This window comes from Rattus norvegicus, chromosome 5 (genome assembly GCF_021556685.1).
Source record: "Rattus norvegicus strain SHRSP/BbbUtx chromosome 5, alternate assembly SHRSP_T2T, whole genome shotgun sequence".
NCBI classification, from domain to species: Eukaryota; Metazoa; Chordata; class Mammalia; order Rodentia; family Muridae; genus Rattus; species Rattus norvegicus.
In genome coordinates, this window is record NC_141538.1 from 54,651,762 (window position 1) to 54,672,962 (window position 21,201).

The 21,201-nt window shown below is 39.8% G+C and overlaps 1 protein-coding gene across 9 annotated transcripts in view; it reads right to left on the reverse strand.

Annotated features, from left to right (window-relative positions):
- Positions 1-11,934: 11,934 nt before the first annotated feature.
- Zfp292 (zinc finger protein 292) overlaps positions 11,935-21,201 on the reverse strand; it is an 80,243-nt gene continuing 70,976 nt past the window's right edge. For 3 of the 9 annotated variants that reach the window (XM_087550845.1, XM_087550844.1, XM_087550842.1), the window contains one exon: positions 11,935-20,857. In XM_087550845.1, the coding sequence (XP_087406971.1) occupies positions 13,751-20,857 (7,107 nt within the window). In that variant the 3' untranslated portion in view covers positions 11,935-13,750. The remainder of the gene's footprint in view (positions 20,858-21,201) is intronic. The other 6 variants (XR_015620049.1, XM_087550847.1, XM_087550843.1 and 3 more) reach the window with 6 other exon arrangements.

Below are 21,201 nucleotides of genomic sequence, written 5' to 3' on the forward strand. Positions count from 1 at the left end.
AATACATGAATGAGCCCACACCCCTCATGCTCTCTCTGCTGATTCCAGCCTACATCCCAACATTCACATAACATGTCGCTTACTTATTGATGCAAACTTACTTAGTTTACATTAATTTTGTCTGACTATTTTAATATTGTACAGAGAATAAAAGATGAGGGCATTTTCAAGCTTTAAAAAAAGAGGTGAAGAAAAATGAGACTTGGCAGACTATGTAGGAGGGAAATGCCACCACAGAGACTATTTCTTTTAAACAAAGCGTAAGGCAGGGGTTCCTGGGGATAGGCCTACTAAAACAACTTTGGGCCTATTCTTCCTTCCATTGTAAAGGACATTGAAAATGTGGAGAGCTCTAAGAATTTTCCTAAAACCTGCCTTGTTTCTATTGTGTCAAATAAATTTTCCTTTTCTAAAACAATATTGTATCCATACACTGTCCAGCAGGAATTGAAATGAATTCTAGACATTAGTTACATAGGTTAACATTGCCATCTACTTAAAGGGGAGGGATCTGGGGCTGGAGAGATGGCTCAGGGTTAAAAGAGTTTGCTGCTTTTTCAGACGACATGAGTTGATATCCTGTCAGTCATATTGAGTGGCTCACAACTATGTATACCTGCAGCCCCAGGAAATCTGATACACCTTTCTGGACTCCATGGACACCTGCATACATATGAGTTACATATATACGAACAGGCATACTCGAACCTACACATACACACGCTCCAAAACAAAACAAAACACACAAAGTTGAGGCATCAGACACTTCCTCAGAAGATACATGTAATTTATATTTATAAGTAAAAATCCGGTGAGAAGTAATACATTTATAATTTCCACTAACATTTTAAATTATTTTTCAGATATATCTCCTGTTAACAATACAGGTAATTGACAGGAAGCTCAAGAAGGATGACCAAAATGCGGATGCTCCCACTCCTTCTTAAAAGGGGAAAAAAATATCCAGAGGAGGGGGATATGGAAGCAAAGTTTAGAGCAGTGACTCAAGGAATGGCCATTCAGAGCCTGCCCCACATGTGGTCCATATATATATATATAGTCACCAAAACTAGATAAGATTGATGAAGCTAAAAAATGGATGCTGAAAGGGACTGGATATAGATCTCTCCTGAGAGACACATCCAGAGCATGTCCAATACAGAGGTCAATGCTAGCAGCAAACCACTGAACTGAGAATAGGACCTCCTTGGGGGGGGTGGAATTAGAGGAAGGGTTGAAAGAGTTGAAGGAGCTTGCAACCCCATAGAAACAACAATGCCAACCAACCAGAGCTTCCAGGGACTAAACCACTACCAGACCCAGGGCTCCAACTGCATTTGTAGCAGAGAATAGCTTTGTTGGGGCATCAGGGGAAGGGGAATCCCTTGGTCCTGCCAAGGTTGGACCCCCAGTGCAGGAGAATATGGGGGGCAATAAGGGGGATATATAGGGGGAATACCCGTATGGGGAGGGGGAGGGGAGGGGATGGGGGCTTATGGACAGGAAACTGGGAAGGGGAATAACATTTGAAATGTGAGTAAAGAAATATATCTAATAAAAATTAAAATAATAAGATACAGGTAACTGGTGTGAAGCTGGGGGCAAGTCTACAGAATAATAATCAATGCTTTAGACTCCAGATTCCTACGTTTTTAGGAAATGTTCCCTTTTTTGAGGACAGCAGCTGCAGACGACAATCATTAATCAATTCAAGTGTCACATACTTGCTGTAAACGTCATTACAAAATTGATGGCCTTGATCCATTTCTAAACAAATATTAATCACCAAGACGGCCGAGAGCTCTCGTCCATATTTATCTTAGAGGAGTACTGTAACTTGAGATTTGGCTTTTGGTGGAGACGAGCTAGGCTGATAAATTGAGCTTCTACAGCAGATTGCTCCTAATCCATTTGATGGAAATATTAAAAACTACCACCTGTGCCCAGGATCAAAGACTCAGTAATACTCACCCTTATATCCCTGTCCCCACAAGTTAGGGACAAGGTGCTTCAAAGCCTAACATTTCTTATAAAAATACTTGGAATTCCTCTCGCCTCTTCAGTCTCTCTAGTATTGATTCCTGTTCATATGAAAGAATCCAAATTTTAGGGTTTGGGGATTTAGCTCAGTGGTAGAGCACTTGCCTAGCAAGCACAAGGCCCTGGGTTCGGTCCCCAGCTCTGAAAAAAAGAAAAGGAAAAAAAAAAAAAGAATCCCCATTTTACTCAACATGACGATTTGTCCTGGGGAAAACTGCATTTCCAAGGGTTTTTGTCTGTCTGTTTGAATGTAGAGCTAATACAGGACAAAATTTTCAAAACTGATTTTTTTTGGGGGGGGTGGTAGTGGCAGGGTTGAAGAGAGGTGCTTGGGGGAGTTATTGAACATGCGGTACTGACTTAGCGTGACGATGTCTTTTGCTTTATACCCCTCCTGCCTGAGACATCCCACCTAGGTGCACCTGTGAACATAGCTCACAGCTGGTGCCACAGAAAAAGTGCTTCTATTGTGACTTTTTTGAGGGAAGCAAGACTATGAAGGATCAGACGATAGACTCTTGGGATGCTGAGGACATCCAGTTCACAGCCTCAGTGCTGACCCGCCTGTCTCCTGTATTTGTGGTAGCTGAATGAGAGAGAACTCTCACGTTGTAGGCCACTGTACCAGCTCATTACATGGACATTGTAATGTGAGTGGAAACAGGAGACTTGTTATGAGTATGTGTGTGAGTGATGTGTGTGAGTCTTCTGTCTGCACATATGTATGTGCATCACATGCTTGCTGGAGGCTAGAAGAGGGCTTCAAATTCCCTGACACTGGAGCCACAATGGAGATACTGGGAATGTAACCTGGTCCTCTAGAAGAGCAGCCAGTGCTCCTAACCACAGAGCCACCTCCCCTGCACCAAGGAAATGGAAAAACACAAGTGAGCTCTGCTGGGAAGAGCCTTTGCTGTTTTTGGGTAGGACCAGAGATCAGTTCCCACAACCAACCACATCAGGCAGCTCGCTGAAATCCATCTCCAACTCCAGCTCCTACAGGCCCAGCACCGCTAGCTTCTGTGGGAACCTGCACCTGTGCACACCCACACACAGACTACCTGAGGATGCTACCTGAGGATGCAGGTGAATCTTTAAAGACCACAAACAAAAACTGAAGCCCAGATCGACCGTGACTTACCAATGTTACATGAAGACAAGAATTCAGTGACGAGAATGCAGTTTTCCGTTTTGAGATCCAGTGTTTCAGAGGTTTCCCACCCCGAGCTGTCTCAGCGTTTCTAACAGCAGTGCCACGCAATGATCCTTACTGCTGCTTTTATTCCATCAAATAACTGAATGTGTGGATCCAGTGTGGAGTAGTTTATTTCGGTTATGAAGGGTGGCTTACTTACCCCCAAATGGACCGGTAGCTAGTGAGTCAGAGTCATCTTTAAATTTTTTTTTAAGAAAATATTTTCTTATTATACATGGAGTGTTCTGCCTGCATATATGGCTACATGCCAGAAGAGGGCATCAGATCCCCCAGTGTAGATGGTTGTGAGCCACCATGTGGTTGCTGGGAATTGAACTCAGGACCTCTGGCAGATGCTCTTAACCTTTGAGCCATCTCTCCAGCACCATCTTTAAAATTTTTGAAAACAGTTAACGACTCAATTTTATCACGAGCACACAAAAATAGGTGACTACCTCATATCAGTCTATGTTTCTTATTATAGACAAAAAATGCAAAAGTATTCTGGCTTAAATCCACATTTCCGGTATTAGCCTGCCATCTTGTAGTCTGATTGAACGTGACACTCAGTCACCATCTACCAGTGGGCCTATGAATCAGATAAACTGTAAACACACACACACACACACACACACACACACACACACACACACACACACAAACGGGGAAGAGAGGGGGAGGGAGGCGGAGAGGGAGAGGGAGAGAGACGGGGGAGAGAACAACAGTTATATGCACATATATGTATGTGGGTGGGTGCAGGTCGGAGGACAGCCCTCCTGCCACCATATGAGGTCTGGTGATGGAACTCAGACCGTGAGGCTCGGCAACAAGTTACTCATTAAGCCACCCATAACACCCTCCCACAAACTGACTTACATAGCCTGTGCTTTCAGAACTAAACAAACTTTATTCTAGAAAAAGCTAGCAGAAGCTTAGGTGGATCTATGCTAGCTGCTACAACGGAAGCAAGTCCCATAAAAATGTATGACGGCACATGGCTATCCCAGCACTCAGGGGGTAAGGTAGGAATATTGTGGTTTCAAGGCCAGCCTGGGATACACAGCAAGACTTTGTGTCCAAATAAATACATACAAAAATTCTCTGAGATAAGGACTCAAAAACATCTGAATATTTATTGAATAAATTGTGCACACACATTAACTAAAAATGAATGTCCCGGTTGAACGTTGTGTAATCAAGCGCTTGAGAGGCTGAAGCGGGGTCTCTAAGTTCCAGGCTACTTGGGCTACTTAAGAAGACTATGTCAAAGAAACAGAGCAAACATATTAAGAAAGTGGGGTTTTTTTTGACTGGACTAATGTGAACATCACCTGTAAAGATGGAAAAATATGGTAGAAACAGTATTTGAATGTAGGTTTTGTCAACAGGAAGATTTTCTCTCCTGTCTGACAGGGATATAGTTTTCTGTGTCTGTTACTTACTACACAAAGCTTCAATCAAGCAGTCCAGCTCTCTCAGAAACATTGAATAAAGTAGTGTTCCACAAATAAAAGCAGTTATCTCCTATGTCAGTTATCCCTGGAATTTACGATTAACCGGATTGATGCGCAAAGGAAACAGAATAGTCCCTAGAACATGAGCATTAACTACAGAGGCAGACCCGAGTCCTGGGCTGTCCACGTCTCTTATGATCTTTGAGGTGGGCATTCTTAAGTCGCTGGGCACAAAAAGACTCGAAATCTGTTGCAGTATGTTTGCTCGCTGATCCAAGGCGCTGACTCTGAGAAGAGCTGCCTACTCGAATACATACTTCGTTAGTAAAAAGGAAAAACAAAAAGGTAAGTGGGTTCCAGGGGTGCAGGCTTTAAGTCCCTCTTTCCAGTTTTAAAGCATTGCATGGGTATCATCTTAGGGCCTTACACATTTTTATCAGTGGGCATCCCTAACTCCTAAATTACTCTTTAAAATTCAAATTTCAGATTATTCCCTTCATTACTAGGGATATCAGATTTGGGGGATGGTGGGAGGAAGGGGAAGCCCAATAATATACCTGGAGGTCATTGTTAGGAGAAGCCTTTCAATCCCCACAGAGTTCATTCATTAGATCCTTCTGTTCTTATGCTTCTGGGAGAGTAGCATTTGTCTTTTATACCAGTCTCAGTTACTTTGACTGGGAGCTAATGTGGCATCAAGATTTTGTTGGAAAAAAATCAGTTCAGTGGTTCATTTTAAACAAATAACAGGCAAAAACGTCCCTTTAAATTTAAGAGAACAGTACATATTACATGTGACTTAACTTCTAATGTTGTCTGATTTGTCAAAAGAAGGATGCTACATTGTTTCCCATATTCAAAAGGAAACATAAAACCTTTCCCCATGAGACTATGGCCAAAGCAGCAAAGTCTGAGCCAGGCTTTGTAGATTTGCTGTGGGAAATCAATAATAATGTGCATGTCACTGTTTTTCATTTATTTTCAAGTTGTATATCTTACTTTTTTTTACTGTTAAAAATATTAATTACAAAAAATGTCTGCAGGGTTGTGTCTTTGGCTAGTTCTTTTGATACAGGGTTTCTCTGCGTAACAGCCCTGGCTACCTTCCAATTCTTTTTGTAGGCCAGGCTGGCCTGGAACTCACAGAGACCCTGTCTGCCTCTGCCTCTCTAGTACCAAGATTAAAGGTGTGACCCATCATGCCCAGGTGTCTGTAGTTTTATGTAGGAGGTTCTTTTCACATTCCAAACAGAGCCCACTGCGTTGTCCTAGCTTGTGAGGTCAAAAGTCAAAGTTTACTTTGGTAAATGTATCCCAGAAGGACTGGTAATCCACACAAGATCAATAAAATTATCAGCTTCCTAAAAATATAATGAACATATCTCCCTGTACAAAAAGGTTACAAATACTTGCAGACCCACAGAAAAACCCATGCTCTTGAGTGGGCAAGCTCTCCCTTGTTCCCTGCTAGAGTCCTTGCTATGCTTGAGCCTGTACCTTGCCTAAGGGAGTGCTGTGCAAAGCCACCAGGAGAATGGGGTCTTGCAGACAGAAACACTTATCACATCAGCTCAGCACGAGGAGACATTTAGGTTCAGCTTCTTTTCTTATGTCAGAATGCTAACTTTTCTGTTCTCATGTGCCAGGGGATTTTGTGATATTGCCAGATTAGAAAATTATCAGACTAGAGAATCTTTGAGAATGTTAAATAGTGATGCAGTTGAATGGTTTTGTTTGTGTCAAGCAGGGTCAACGTTTTGAAAACACTGGAGATCAAACTCACGTCTCACAATGTGAGGTCAGCCTCTTCCAGTACATAAATCCACTTGAATTTACCAGCTTTTAGGTTTAGGGGCAGCAAACTAAGAACTATTGTTATGATTGTGTCAGGAGTCTCTCTGTATACAGCATCCCCTGAAGACCTTATGTGCCCCAAGGATCAGTATTTTACAACCTCCATATACAGGGGGCTAACTTGGCTTGGTAAGAAGTAGGCCATCCTCCTAGCTGTTCCAGTGAAGAGCTCTCTGGCATAATTTGCCCCATCCTAATCCTAATCCTAATTTGGCATTTTTGCTGTCTCTCTCTCTCTCTCTCTCTCTCTCTCTCTCTCTCTCTCTCTCTCTCTCTCTCTCTCACACACACACACACACACACACACACACACACTTTTCAATTAAGCTTTTACTCGAGTATTCTAATTGTGTCTCCTCCATTATGTTCTTTAGAATGGATTTTCTGTGTACGTCATTCTTTTTTGCTTCACAGATTTACACGCTGCTATTTCATGTTATCCTACTCAATCTGGATCCCTTAATACGGGATGTGCATTAAGAAATTGCTCTCTGGGGCTGGAGAGATGGCTCAGTGGTTAAGAGCACTGACTGTTCTTCCAGAGGTCCTGAGTTCAATTCCCAGCAACCACATGGTGGCTCACAACCATCTGTAATGGGATCTGTTGCCCTCTTCCGCTGTATCTGAAAAACAGCTACAGTGTACTCATATAAACATAGTAATAAATAAATCTTTAAAAAAAAAAAAAGAAATTGCTCTCCAGGCTCTTTTCATGTACCACATAGCATGGAAGGACAGCTTCTATTGTTCCTAATTTAGGTTATCCAGTCTTCTCACATACATCTTCTCCTACAAAGTGCAAATACAACCTATCCAGTAAGGCTTAAAACTCTTATCCTACCTCTATCTCCATTCTAATTAAAAAACAAAACCTCCCTACATGGTCATTTTTAGACACTGCTAGCTGGATTCCTCTACAACTCAACGCCATATACATGTTTGTGTTTGACCTTATTCCTATGCCCTCTTCTCCAGCACAAGCTAAGAACCCTAGGCCATTTTCTTCCATTCCTTGGCTTTATGACAATGGTATCTATACTTATTCACTGCTGCATCACCATGCAACCAATGCAGACTATGCAACCAATGTTTGCCACTAGGACTACCACATGATCAAAGAGATGATGCTACACATACTACCTCATTTGTACTGAGAATTTGTTTCCTTCCATCCCAACAAGGAGCTTAACATTACTAATTTTTTTTTTTTTTTTTGCATTTTGAGACAGTGTTTCACTGTTTTCCCACTCTGTAGACCAGGGAGGCCTGTCTCTGACTCCCTAGCTGTGGGACTAAAGGCGTGTACCAACCACTGCCTGGCTAGCGATACTACTTTTAATACATACCCAAATTGTGTTCTCTACCATAATTCTAACATTACAAACTTTATTCCTGCAAACAGGTTCCATCTATTACCCCAATGTTTACTTCTTTAGTAAGCAGGTGATTATTCACTAGGTATAACTGAGGGGGGAAAACCCCATACACTTAAAGTTCTCTAAATTAAAATGACTAGCAACTAATTTTAGGACTCAGTTCCTATGGCCAAACACCTTGCACTGATCTTTCTGGGTCTTGTCTCTTCCTTTCCAAGTCTTGTCTGGTTCACTTTCTTTTGCCCACCAAGTATTGATGTTCCTTAGGCCTAGCTGCTTTGCCTCCTTTAATTTTCTGTCTTTTTTTTTTTTTTTTTTTTTTTTTTTGGAGCTGGGGACTGAACCCAGAGCCTTGGGCTTGCTAGGCAAGCGCTCTATCACTGAGCTAAATCCCCAACCCCACCTCCTTTAATTTTCTAAATGAAGATAATTTTCAAATCTCTATCCTATGCTAAATGTCCAAATTTTTACTTGTAACTGTTCTTAATTCTAACAAAATATATTAAATACTCAGGAGATGAAAGACAAAATGTTTCCTCTCAAAGTAGAACACTGTACTTCTTTGGCATAATAACCTACAGGAGTTTCAATTTCAACACTAATCCTTCTAGCCTTACTCCTATATTAGTTTGGCAAATAACACTGCAATTAAAACAAATTACCAAAGCCAAAAATCTTACAATCGAATATGTACTATTTCTCACATTTTAACCTTCTACCAAATCTGTTATGGACACTTTTATTGCATTACTTTAAAACACTTGGGCAAGAAGCCATGATAGCCTGAGTTACCAATTCCATCTGGCTTCTACTAAAAGGTAATAATTATAATTTCTTCTTTTAAACATTGGAGTTACCCTGCACCAAGCTTCTATACACTCTTCCTTTCACAACCATCCACTATAAACGCTTGCTCTGGTCCTACCTACACTGTAAGTGGCATTTTGAATGGAAATAAACCCTATAATCCATAACCAAATGGCATCGAATATTCTAGATTACACAATCCTATCTACTTTCCTTCCCAGTCTTTTACTGCTGTTCTATTCAGTCAGTATTCTCTCTCCAGAGTGACTGAAAATAAATCATTCAACCACTTGAATTATCCACTGCATTTTTTTCCTTACTGAAAACTTAAAACTGCAAAAATCACATTTCTCTGCTTCAACTCCAAATGCCAACTCCTTGGTTACTATAAAGTCCAATACAGGTGGGTCTAAGCACTCTGGATGATCTAGCGCTTGCTTACCTCATTTCTATCACATTTCTACAATTTCCTTCAAAGCCACTCCTATCAGGCCGTTTTATAAAAAGGCATATTTTTCTTTTGGCCTAAAATTAGCTCTGACTTTTCTGACCTAAAAAGCACCATCTCTTTTTAACATTTTTCCCCTCAATAACCAGTATCACTCCTTTGAGAATATTGCTCTATATTTCAACTCTGATCTCAATCAAGAGGGAAGGAAGCAGTAACTCAAAAGGTCACGAAGGAAACCCAAGTGTATCAGCAATAAACCATTTTTATCCCCATAGGGGATAAAAAGCTGCATTTGTTGGATAAGTTGTAGCACAGTAAAAAAACATTCTAAACAAAAGAAAGTTAAGAGTAAGTCCTTGAGATGAAGAGCTTGCTGGTTTGAGGATTTAAATTGAAGACAATGTAATCATTATATAATAAGCAGAGTAACAAGACATGCTTACAAGTATATAGGCAGAACCCAAAATATTCCAAAGGACACTGTGACTTTGAAAGTGATACTGCCTAAACATGCCACTTAGTGGTGGTAGAGACATTCAAGAAAATCAAGGTGCCAATGTCCCAGGCAAAAGATGATTGTGGTCATTACATGAAGTAGAAAGGTTTCTTCTATGTAGGACATACAAATGCTTTTGCTTTTCAGGAAGCAAGGAACTTAGGTTTGGAAACCACAAATAGATTTAAATTTCTAGATAAGGAATTCTGGGAGAACAGATCAAAGCTGAGGTGATAAATGGTCTGGGTGTTTGATGCTTAGCTTAGCCGTGTGCATGGGACTGGAATGATGATAAGTTTGTTCCTTTAAGTACACTGGTAATACATAACTTCTCATAATGGACACTGCACACAGATAAATTCACATACACATCCAATGACCCCTTTCCCCTGACATCTGCCAGGGACTAGCAGGTACTGGCATCCAGAGATAGAGCAGACCTAAAAGAAAGGAGGGGGGGGGCGCACAAAATTGTCATGAGAAAGTGTTGTCAATAATACTGAATACTCCAAAAAAGTGGGAAGTAGGTGCTGAAAGAAACAATTTTCAGGTGGAGTAAACATAAATACCAAGAAAGGGAATGGGCAGTGGAACCAAATGAGCTATGACTGCACACATCTGAGTTATGACTGGGTATTGTTTGCATGAATAGGACACACCCATAATGTTTATTAAAAAGAACTAGAAAAAGAAAATATAATGGGAAGTTCTCCGTCTCTGACTTCAGAGTGATTTTCCAAAGGGGATGTGAACTTAGAACTGAAGAAGGAATGGATCATGTGAATGAGCAGCAGGAGTGGACTGTGTGTGAAGTTTAACAGGGGCTTCGACAGGAAGACTGGAGTTTGGTAAAAATACACAAGCCAATACTCAGTATTACTGAATACAAGATGATATTCAAATCATTAACGGCCAGTACTACATAAGGATCAATAGGCTGGAATGGTAGGCCCATCAGAACGATCGCCCTCTGTATATAGCTAAGATACTGCATACCTGATCAACTCTGAGAAAGCCGCACCCTTTAGGTAACGCTACTGATGGAGCTCAGGGTCTCCTGCGTGCAGATGAGCACTAACAACTGCAGTCCTTCAGACGTCAATACAGCAGGACACGCTCCTAACTTTAAAATGGAAAATTGTTGTCTTGATCGCCTGAGCCTAAAAGATTCTTTCATTAACATGTTTTCCCTAGACTTTAAAATATCTCGTGTGTTTGTACTCTCCTTTTGAGGGAGGCCATAACACACGAAATGATTATCATAACTCGCTACCCAGACCCACAGAGAAGGCTTGCACTTCTCTTTCAAAAACACTAGTTTCTTTCCCAAGTTCTACTTACATCAATTTTTCTAAACTTGGAATATGTGTCTTCTGGTTAATCTCCAATTCTCCCAATCCATTCACGAAACAGTGCCACTTGTCCAAAATGAGCACTTCATTAGTTGTTCAACTTAAATGCACCCGGGGAACCTTTTCTTTCATTAAAAAATATGTATAGCTTTCTAAAATGTAACTGATTTTAACACTGCTGAAAAACTTTCCGGAACTGTCATGCTTAGCTTAGGGCAATGATTTACTTTGAATAAGATTCTGAATCCTTGAGACTTAAATATAGAGGGAAGACCCCCACCCCAGTTCTAATGATGACACCTTGGGCAAATTTAGGTTGAAGAGCATATTTTAAGAATAGATTGAGAAAAACTATATTTGAAAAAATGTTTTCATTGTGCTTTAGTACCAAAGCATTCCATTCCAAACGGGCTTTATCAGCATGCTGTTCTGTACTTCATTCCTGTTTTATTCTGTAGTTTCATCAGTTGCACATTAAAAATGTTCTCATAACTGCTTTAACATTCATTACCTATAAACTAAAACCGTAAACAAATGACACTCAATGCTGGCCATCCTCTCTTAGAAAATATAGTAGAGAACAGTGTAGTGTTTAATTTACTAACAAGGAAAGAAGCTGCACGATGTTGTTCTCTCTTCCATATTTTCTGTCATTGTTTCTGCAGACAGGATCTCATATGTAGCACAGGTTGCCTTGGGCTTTGAGTCAATCCTGGGCACTAGAATTCCGTGTGGACCAGGATGTCTGGTTTTGCATTGGCATTTTCACTTTACAGTGGCTAGTTTACATAACTGATGACGACGAGCCTCTTTGCTGCTGCCTTCTATCAGACACGATAGCTAAGGGTTAGGAGAGTGTCTAAGAAAACTGTATGAAAATGTCCCATGAACAAAAAAATTATTCAGTTGTTTGAAAAATATAAATCAACCATGAAAACCACCTTTATTTTAACATTAATAAATAACAGTGGGCTTACCAAGGATTTTAATTACGCATACTGAAAAGAAACCTTTAAATGAAATCAACTACTCAACACAACCCATTTAGGCCCCCAAATAAAACTGTATTACTTTAATAATTAAACTTTAAAGTTTCCAAAAAAAATGAAGTTCATTCCTTCACCATGCTTATTTATTCAGAGTACCAGCGATTTCAGTTTACTGACTCATTCATTCTCTGCAAGTCTGACGCAGAACAGGGGAAACACATCCATGTGACCACACCACCACAGGTCGGGGAACACTGTGAATGTAAATGCTTTATAACATGTCAACAAACAGATAAACGAACAAAAACAAACAAAAACCCCAAAACAAACAAAAACGCTACTTATGGCAAACAAGAAAGTAAAGATCCAAATGCTGCCTTGTCTCCAGTGCGACTTCAGCTGTGCTTTCCACGAGGGCTGTCAGTGCTCCAGAAATAACTTCTTCCTCCCAGCACAGATACGGTGACTAAAGCTAAGCTAGAAGAACTAGTTACTGAATGATCAAATAATCAATCATGACTAATACTGTTCTTGAAGACTAATGAAAATCGTATCATTAGATAATGTGAAGACAGACAAATCTGCACAACCTAATGCCTATAAATAGTAAAATCAAAACATAATACTTCCTTATAGAAAGTGTTTCATCTATGTAACTATAAATGTTAAGGATTCTTGCATTTTATAAACACAAGATGGGCTCACTTTGATGATACCAATTTTAAAATTTATAAAAATGTCTAAAAAATTTTTTCCACAAAAGTTTATACAGTTTAAAGCTATACACCATCCATAAATCTCAGAAAATGGGAGGGAAAAATCTTATAAGATCACATACAAAAGAAGAACTGAAATGTGATTTTATTTAAGGCAATACTGGGCTACTTCACAAACCACCACCTCGAATATTTACACTGAGCCACTACTAGTTTCTATCACATTGACAAAGGATATCTTAAAATAGCAATGTTTAAAATCTTCCATGTAGTAAAGTCTTTATTCACATTTCCATTACATTTCGGGACTTGGAGTAGCTATCTGATTAGAAGCAATGGAAACAAACAAAACTGTAGCTGTATGAATAAAACCAAGGACTCTGCTCTGGTTTCACATGAACACCATCCAAGAGTGGGGGATGGCAAATTCACAAAGCAGAGTGCTGTAATGTGCCTACTGTGCGAAACACCTTGATATCATCTTGTAAATGTTTTATGTTAAAAAAAATTAGCTATGGCAGTTCTAGTTTTAGTTCAAAAAGTTCTTAATTTAAAACAATAAAAGTTTAAAAACTTGATCACTTCGTTAAAATTAAAATTGCAAATATAAATGTATCATTTACTCATTTTGACTTACAGACTGCTGGTGGCAGCAAATGATTTACAATAATAAATATATACAAACATATCTACAAATAAAGAGTGCTGCTATACACGAGTGGTGATCTGCTGAAGACACCAATCACACAGATAATTCAGTAGAGTTCATGGAAAGGACAACTGGGTGACAGAAATTTGAGGCTTAACTCAATTATTTACAATAACTGAAGTATTGATTCTGTTCAAGTCCCATAGGGATAAAATAAAGTTCTACATGACAAATGTCATGGCCTTTTTTCTCACTTTTTTTAAAGCTAGGTTAATCCATGTCAACAAATTAAAAAGCTCACAACAGCATGCTTGATGGCTCTCTATTTAAAATAAAACTACAAATGATATGTATTTATAGTACATAAGTTATCAGTACTGCCCTCTGCCTGTGGCTTTACCTAGACTGAGTTCTTTTAAAACAGTCCTATCAGGATCATTTGATAGTACTTCAAGTTTTTTTAGACTGACAGTAGGTTTCATTTCCTGAAGCTGTTTTAGGACAAGCTCAGAGCAATCTTTAAGAGTCTTGTCTAAAACAATTTTTACATTCTCACTGCACTGAAGCTTTGAGGGATTGGCAAACTGTACAAAGATTTCACTTTCTTTACAGGAACACACATGATTTCCACCAGTCACAGCAGTCTTATCAACATTTTTTCTGGAGTTTGAATGGGATCCTCTTTTACTTCCACTGTGGGAATGGTCTCTGTCAGTATTTTTCTTCTGCTTCACTGCAGACTCTTCAAGAAACTTCAGAAAGGACGCTTCAAATCCCATAGGTTTAAAGGAGCTCCAATCAAAGGATGCAGGGTGCTCCTCGGTGGTTTGAACTGCTACAGCAGTCTCTTCCTCTTTGTGTGTTTTATTTACCACTAATGGTACTTCTGGCTCAGTTTTATCAATCTTCCGTTTCTTATTCTGCGTGATGTTCTTTTCTTTATAGACTCTCTTCAAATTTCCAGTCTTTTGTCTTTCTGATATGCAGGAATCATGCTCCTGAAAATCGTTGTTTACCTTTAAAGTGGTACTGACTTGGGTTTCTGTATTTGTGCTGTCTTCATTTATTAACTTTGTAATAAATAATTCTGTTAACTCATCCATTTCATCTTTTTCACCTTTCATGCCTTCTTCCTGTGGAATGCTAGCTGGTTGTGAGTTATCGTTTTTCTCTAACACAGATGAATCAGGATCTTTTTTATCATTCTTTTCATCTTCTTGCTCAGAGACTTCCTTTTCTTGTGGGTTGCCATATCGCTTAAAGACAATAAGAATATTGCGATGTTGTGATGTAAATGCCTTGGACAATTTATGACACTTATAATGTCTAATTATATTGCTTTCACTTGTAACAACTGAAGTACACCCTTTTATCATACACGGATACTGTGTAACAAATTTGCTTGTACATTCTGACAAGGCATCATTCCTAGCCTTTATAGAATATACATGCTTTCCACGTTTTAGAGAATAAGGCTTATCTTCTTCAATTTGCACTATTTTTGCACTTTTGCTTTCTAAATTACTTTTCTTCTTCCGCTTTGTCTTTGGCCCTTTCATTCCATCTTTCCCAAATCTGTTGTGTTTTATTGCCCTATGTTTAGACTTTGATTTTTCTTGGTTTGCTTTACTTGATATATTTTCCTGGCCAGTTAATTTTCTTGGCCGAATCAAATGAGCTTTATGCTTGTCATTATGTTTATTAAAAATGTGTCGGAGAAGATTAGACCGAGTGGCATATATCCTGTCACAGCCTTCACAATCACACTTGTATATGCCATCTTCTTCTGTCTTACTTGTCCTTGTTCCAATTCCATGGTCTACCTCAAGATGAACAACATAGCTCAGATATGTCGTAAAAGAAGATTTACACTCCAGCTGATCACATGGAAACTTGCCAACATCCACAGCTGCAGTCATGCTTTCGATTTCCTCAGGTGTCATTTCATGAAGTTTCATATAGTGCTGTATTAGGCCAGTAATTGCTTGAAAAATCCTAGAACAGTCACTCACCTGACACCGAAATTCTTTCATTGATTGTTTAGGTTCAGTTTCTTCACTTTCTTTAACAGCTTCACTTTCCTCTTCAACCTCTGCAGAAAATGTAGGAAGATTTGATTTATGTACAGCCTGGTAGTGAAGAATCAAGTTTTGCTGTATTGTAAATGCAGCAAAGCACCCCTGGTGAACACAACAGTAAGGTCTGTATGAACTGTATCTTGTTGGAAACTCAAAGGACTGGGAAACTGGATTCTTTTCTCTTTTTTCTTCCTTTTCTTTTCTATGCCTTTTATTTTTCCTTCCTTTGGTTTTTAGGTTTCCAAGATTTGCATTATATTGTTCAGTAGAGGCTGTGACAGGCTGTGAAGAACTTTCTGGTTTCTCAGGACTTTTTTTTTCTGCAAGTTGGTTTTCTGGGATTACTGCTACATTATCAAGTGCATCCTCGCCTGCCACTGCTGGTACCTCAAAGGCTGGCTGTGACTCAGTTTTTGCTTCCTCTGCCATGGGTAGCTGTTTCTTCACTTGATTAATCTGTGGAGATGACAAATTTTCACCCTGTGATTTCCTTCCATAGGGCCTTTTTATTTTTAGTTTTACCATTTCTTCTATTGTAAAATGATGTACCAACTGACAGTGCGCCCGGAGATTAGAGTTTCTTGTAAATGTTTTGGTACATGTAGGTACTACACATTTAAATGGAGCAAATTTTAACTGATTCTTCTTAATTTCAAGAATCATCTCTGGAGTATACTGATGAATCTTACCATAGTGTTTAAACAGGGCATCCTTTGTCATGGCACTGTAGTTACAACCTTGATTTTGACACACAAAGGGCTTATTAACTCTGTCATTAAGCTGAACATGTATCACTTCAGAAACTGGTTGGACTATAATATTTGGAGTTGATTTAGTAGGAGTAGGGGACAGTGCTACTGATTTGTTTATTAGCGTAGCCTGGGAAGGTGGAGCAGAGATGTCAGTTTCTAGTTTTAAGTTTTGCAAACCCTCTAAAATGTCCTGTATTTGATCTTCTTTATGTAATGCTTCAGACTGAGGAATGTTATGTTTTGTTGGCATTACAGTTAGGAAAGAGGAACACTGAGAAGAATCAGGCAACTTGTTATCCGGGATAGAGTTTACTGAAGGAAGTTGCATACTGTAATTTATCTGAGCATTCTGTGTTGTCTCACCAGTACCCTGAGATCCACTTTTTACCTCAAGTATTTGAGAATTCATAGCAGTTTTAATAATTTCTAGAGTCTTCTCAAAGTTTTGTATAACATTATCTTCAGAAATCTGCAAATCAGAACTCACTGGTGTGCATGAATTCAAAGGCATCATTCGGGAATCACCATTTTCAGTTTTTAATGTTAAAGGGGTTAACATTGTATGGGGCTCAAGACTGGCTTTACAGCTCTCTTTTACGTCAGTTAAAAACAAATGATTGTCAATGTTATTTAATTTCTGTGTGAGATTTTCCACCAAAGCCTGAGGTTCACAATCTGGAATCATGTCACGTGTGTTGGTATCAGGGACTGTAAGATTCTTCGATGCAAGTCCCATTGTTAAGTCAGTTGGTACCACATTTTGGGATGTATTAGATACAATTACTGCAGGAGTAACTTTTTTTCTCTTCTTAGATGCACTATTTCCTTTTTTATTTAAATGATTGGATCTTGTATTTTGAGGACCACTTATAACAGAAACATGAGTGCTATTATTGGTAAAATTTTGTGGTGGCTCAGTAGAACTACTGAATGAATTGGAGCACAAGCCATTTTCAATAGTTTTTAGCAGTAAATCATTTGTTGTAAAAATAGGCAAACTGTTACATTCTTTGAGGTTGGAAGTTTTGGAATTTGGTGTTTGATTCTGGCTTGATGGTGAGGTGTTTGTGTGGCAAACAGTCTGTAACAAGGGTGTCACCGTCGGACCTGGCATCCCCTCGGCATTTACTTGTGCTGCATCGGAGACACTGCCTATTGGAACAACCTGAGAAAGCATTTCGGCACTCTCAAATGTGCTAGGAATGCCAGCAGTTTCTAAAGCCTGCTTAATAATTTCACTGCCTTCCTGACTAACACCAGCATTAAAGTTACTCACATCACATCTAGGAAATGTACTTGGCAAAAAGTTTGGACGATTTTCCACAGAAAGAAGTTGCAGAAATGATGGATCTTTAAAACATGTTTCTGGATTACAGTTAGACTGTTGTGGCTGTTGCATATTTACTGTACTTGTGGAGAGAATCATGCTGGCCAGAAGGGAAGGCTGTCTATTGGTCTGTAGAAGCTCCTGTGCAATTTCTGCTCCATCCAGTGGTTTGCAGTAAGATCTTTTAGACAGGTGTCCACCGAGGGACCTGGGGTTGGTGAAAGCCCTGTAACACCTGCTACAGATGAATTTCCCATCTCTGATAATCGCAGGCCACTTAGCCCTTTTGTTGTGCTTGGGCTTCCTTTCCTTCCCATTTGGGCCCCGACCACGATCTTTCTTCACTTTCTTAGGTGCAGACTGTTGGGCACTGGTGCTACTCAAGTCATCTGCAGTACTGACGTGGGAAGGAAAAGCTCCATTTTCACTGCTGCCTCCTTTCAGAAAAGAGGAATTTAGGTTTCCTTCTGTCGGTGAGGGATAATGATTTGTACTACTTTCCAGTTGGGAAAAAACAGAATTATTCTCACTGTGTGCTGGTGAAGAGAAGAGAGAGCTATTTTCTGTGGGTAAAGGAAGGAAAGGATCTGAGCCGCTGTCAATATTCAAAGGCAAAACCGTTTTGGTTAGATCTTCCATTTGTGCTGGTAAGGCAGCATTAGACAAGTTTTCCATTTGTGAACATAACATACCATCTTGTACATGTTTATCCTGAGAAGGCATGTTTGGACTTAGGACACTTTCCACTGAGGGTAACAATGAAGTTGATACACTTGCTAAATGAGCTGGAAAAATGGAAGGCGAGACATGCTGCAACTGGGCTGAACAGGCAGGGTTCCCACTGGCTTTGGTCTGTGGTGTAAAAAAAGCATGATTAGAGCTGCTCACTTGTGACGGCAAAAAATAAACACACTTTCCATGATCTGGTGTACTGAGGTTGTTAGATTTCTGACCTTTTTTTGTTTTGCGCTGCAGTTTGAAAGCAGCATATTGGTCAGGGTGTGCTGTCTTCATGTGTTTTCCAATACTCTGTGAGGAGTTGTATGTTCGAGTGCATCCCTCGACCTGGCAGCTGAACTTCTGACCTGGAGCTTTTGGAGGTACTGATGGAGCTCCCAACGGACTGCTCAGGTCAGGCTGTGATGGGACAAATGCAACACTTTCTAGTGTCTTAAGAGGTAAATCATAAAGGCTCGATGAGGTTTTAACATCACCTCCACATTCAAATTTGCAAATTTGTGAACTGTCTTCAAGTCCTCCCTCATTTTGTACAGAAAAGGTCGTCAGAGTGTTCACCTGTCTTTCTAAGCTTTGTGGGTTAAGGTCACCCATCTTCAGCGATTCCGAGTTTGCTAAAGAATTCTGAGCAGTCTGGGCTTTGTTGAGGCACTCATGATCTTTCTTCTCTTGGAAACCTGGATGACGGAAATGGACACCAGCACCTTCACCTGGCTTATGCACATCTGTGATCAGAGGCTCACCAGTGCCTTCCATGGTTAAGTTTTCTTGCTTTCCAAAGTCATCCTCAATCCCATGGTTGACAGACACCTTGATGGACACGGCTACTTCATTGGTCTGAAGAACAGTAGTATCACCAGGGTTTCCCAGACCATCTGACAATGGTATGTCAGCTTGCCTGAGTTCAGAGGCAGAGATCTGGCTGTGGGTAGTCACAGCTGACTCCGCTTTGTTTTTCTCCCAATCGCCACTTCTGTCTGGTCCTTCGCTCTTTTCAATGCTGTGCTCTGACCTTCCTTCCCCAGTCGTCCCTTCTGAGTTCTGAGTCACCTCATTTCCAGATGGAGTAAGCTGGTCTTCAGGAGGCAGCACTTTTTCAGGTGCACTGTGGTCATCCAGATGCTTTTCCATCTCACTCTGAGAACGATAAACTTTACCACAACCTGTGAACTTACAAGTATAGGTATTATAATGTTGTGCTTCGTGATCATACAGTAAATAAGCTTGTGAAAAAATTCTGCCACATTTTGGAAATAAGCACTTTGCTCTAAAGACTTGATGCTCCTTTCGGTGGGCTAAGAGCTCTGCATAACTATTAAAACCAGCCTTACACTTCATCTGTATACATATATATGGTTTACTGCCACAGTGCATTTGTAAGTGATCATTGAGATGAGTGACGCTTACAAAGTGCCTTCTACAGTACTGGCAGATGACTTTTTTGCTTTGCATTTCAAGAAAGCGTTTGGCATCTTCGCTATCCTTATGGCCTTTCACGTGAGCAATTAAATTTTTGAAGTACTTAAAGCCCTTTTTACAAAACGTCACAGGGCAATTAAATTCATTAACAGGAACTGGTTTCTGGACAGGGATCACCTCGGGCTCGTAAGACTTATCCTTGTCATCATTCTCATCATCTGAACCATCATTGTCATTAAACACTATGAAATCTGTTGAATAAAGACTATTCTTTTTTATGGGTCGTTGTTCCTGTTTTGCCACAGTATTAGTATTAGTCTTTTGATTTTCATGGGTGGCTGTGATTTTAGGAGGCCTTCCCAATCTTCTTAACGGTTTCATAGCTGCTAGTCTCTCTTTACTAGACTGTTTAACATGCAGTGTAACATGAGGGACAAACGATTCTTTAGAATTAAAATTCTTTGCACATATGGGACAGCTGTAAACCCCATCTTTGTAATGTTTTTGAGCATGTCGTACTATTCTGTGTCCAAGGAACTCTTTGTCACAGAGCAAGCAGTACTGCATGTAGGCCTGCCAATTCCTAAACCTAGCAGATATAAACCCCCTATCTTTTAATTCTTTTATCTCCTTCTTCTTTTGCTTTTCATCACCAGTATCTATCAGCAGGCTGGAATCAGTACCAAGCCCAGCAGAAAGGCCGTTGACAGATGTGTCTCCCCTTTCACCCTGGTAGTCTACTTTCTCATAGACTTCACTGTCATTCAGCTCATCAATTGAGGACACAATAGACGCCTCTTCTCCCATGAGTGCAAGACACTGGCGTTTCAAGGTTTTCCAATCCCAAAATTCTGGATCAAAGGGCCACTGAGTTTTCAAGACAAGTAGGAGCTCACAACGTAGAGAGTTTGGTATTGGAAGATTCTCTTCATCATATTTCTGGTCCGGCTGGTTGTATAGCATTTCCACAGCATAGTATGCGTCTACTGTTGGCTCAATAAGAAATTCACTCAACTGACAAGCACGTTTAACTTCCAGATCCTCAGGCAATAAACACGAAATGGTTTTGCAAATTGATATTTTCACTTCAGTATTTTCTGTAGATTCCAAGCGAAGAGCTTTTACACATAATTCTATGCAGGTAGCAAGTCCAGCCCCTTCAGTCTGTGAAACAAACAAAGTACAGGAAAGGTTACTCTACACTATCAAGCACAAATTCTTTTTCTTTTTTAAATTGGACTTTCAAGACTGGCATGTGCTGTTCTTGAATCTTAAAATAGCAGCACAGGAAAAGACACCCCGCCTAAAATCAACTCCATGTGAATATGGGTGTATAAGAAACAAAGAAATCCTTAAAAACACAAGTAGTAAAAAATAAGCAGACTTGTACAAAAAAAATTTCACTTTTCCAATCCTTTTTATAAAGCAAAGATCAAGGGGATGGAGAGAAAGTGCAGCGCTAAGAATATCTGCTGTTCTTCCAGGGGACCCAAGTTCAGTTCCCAGTA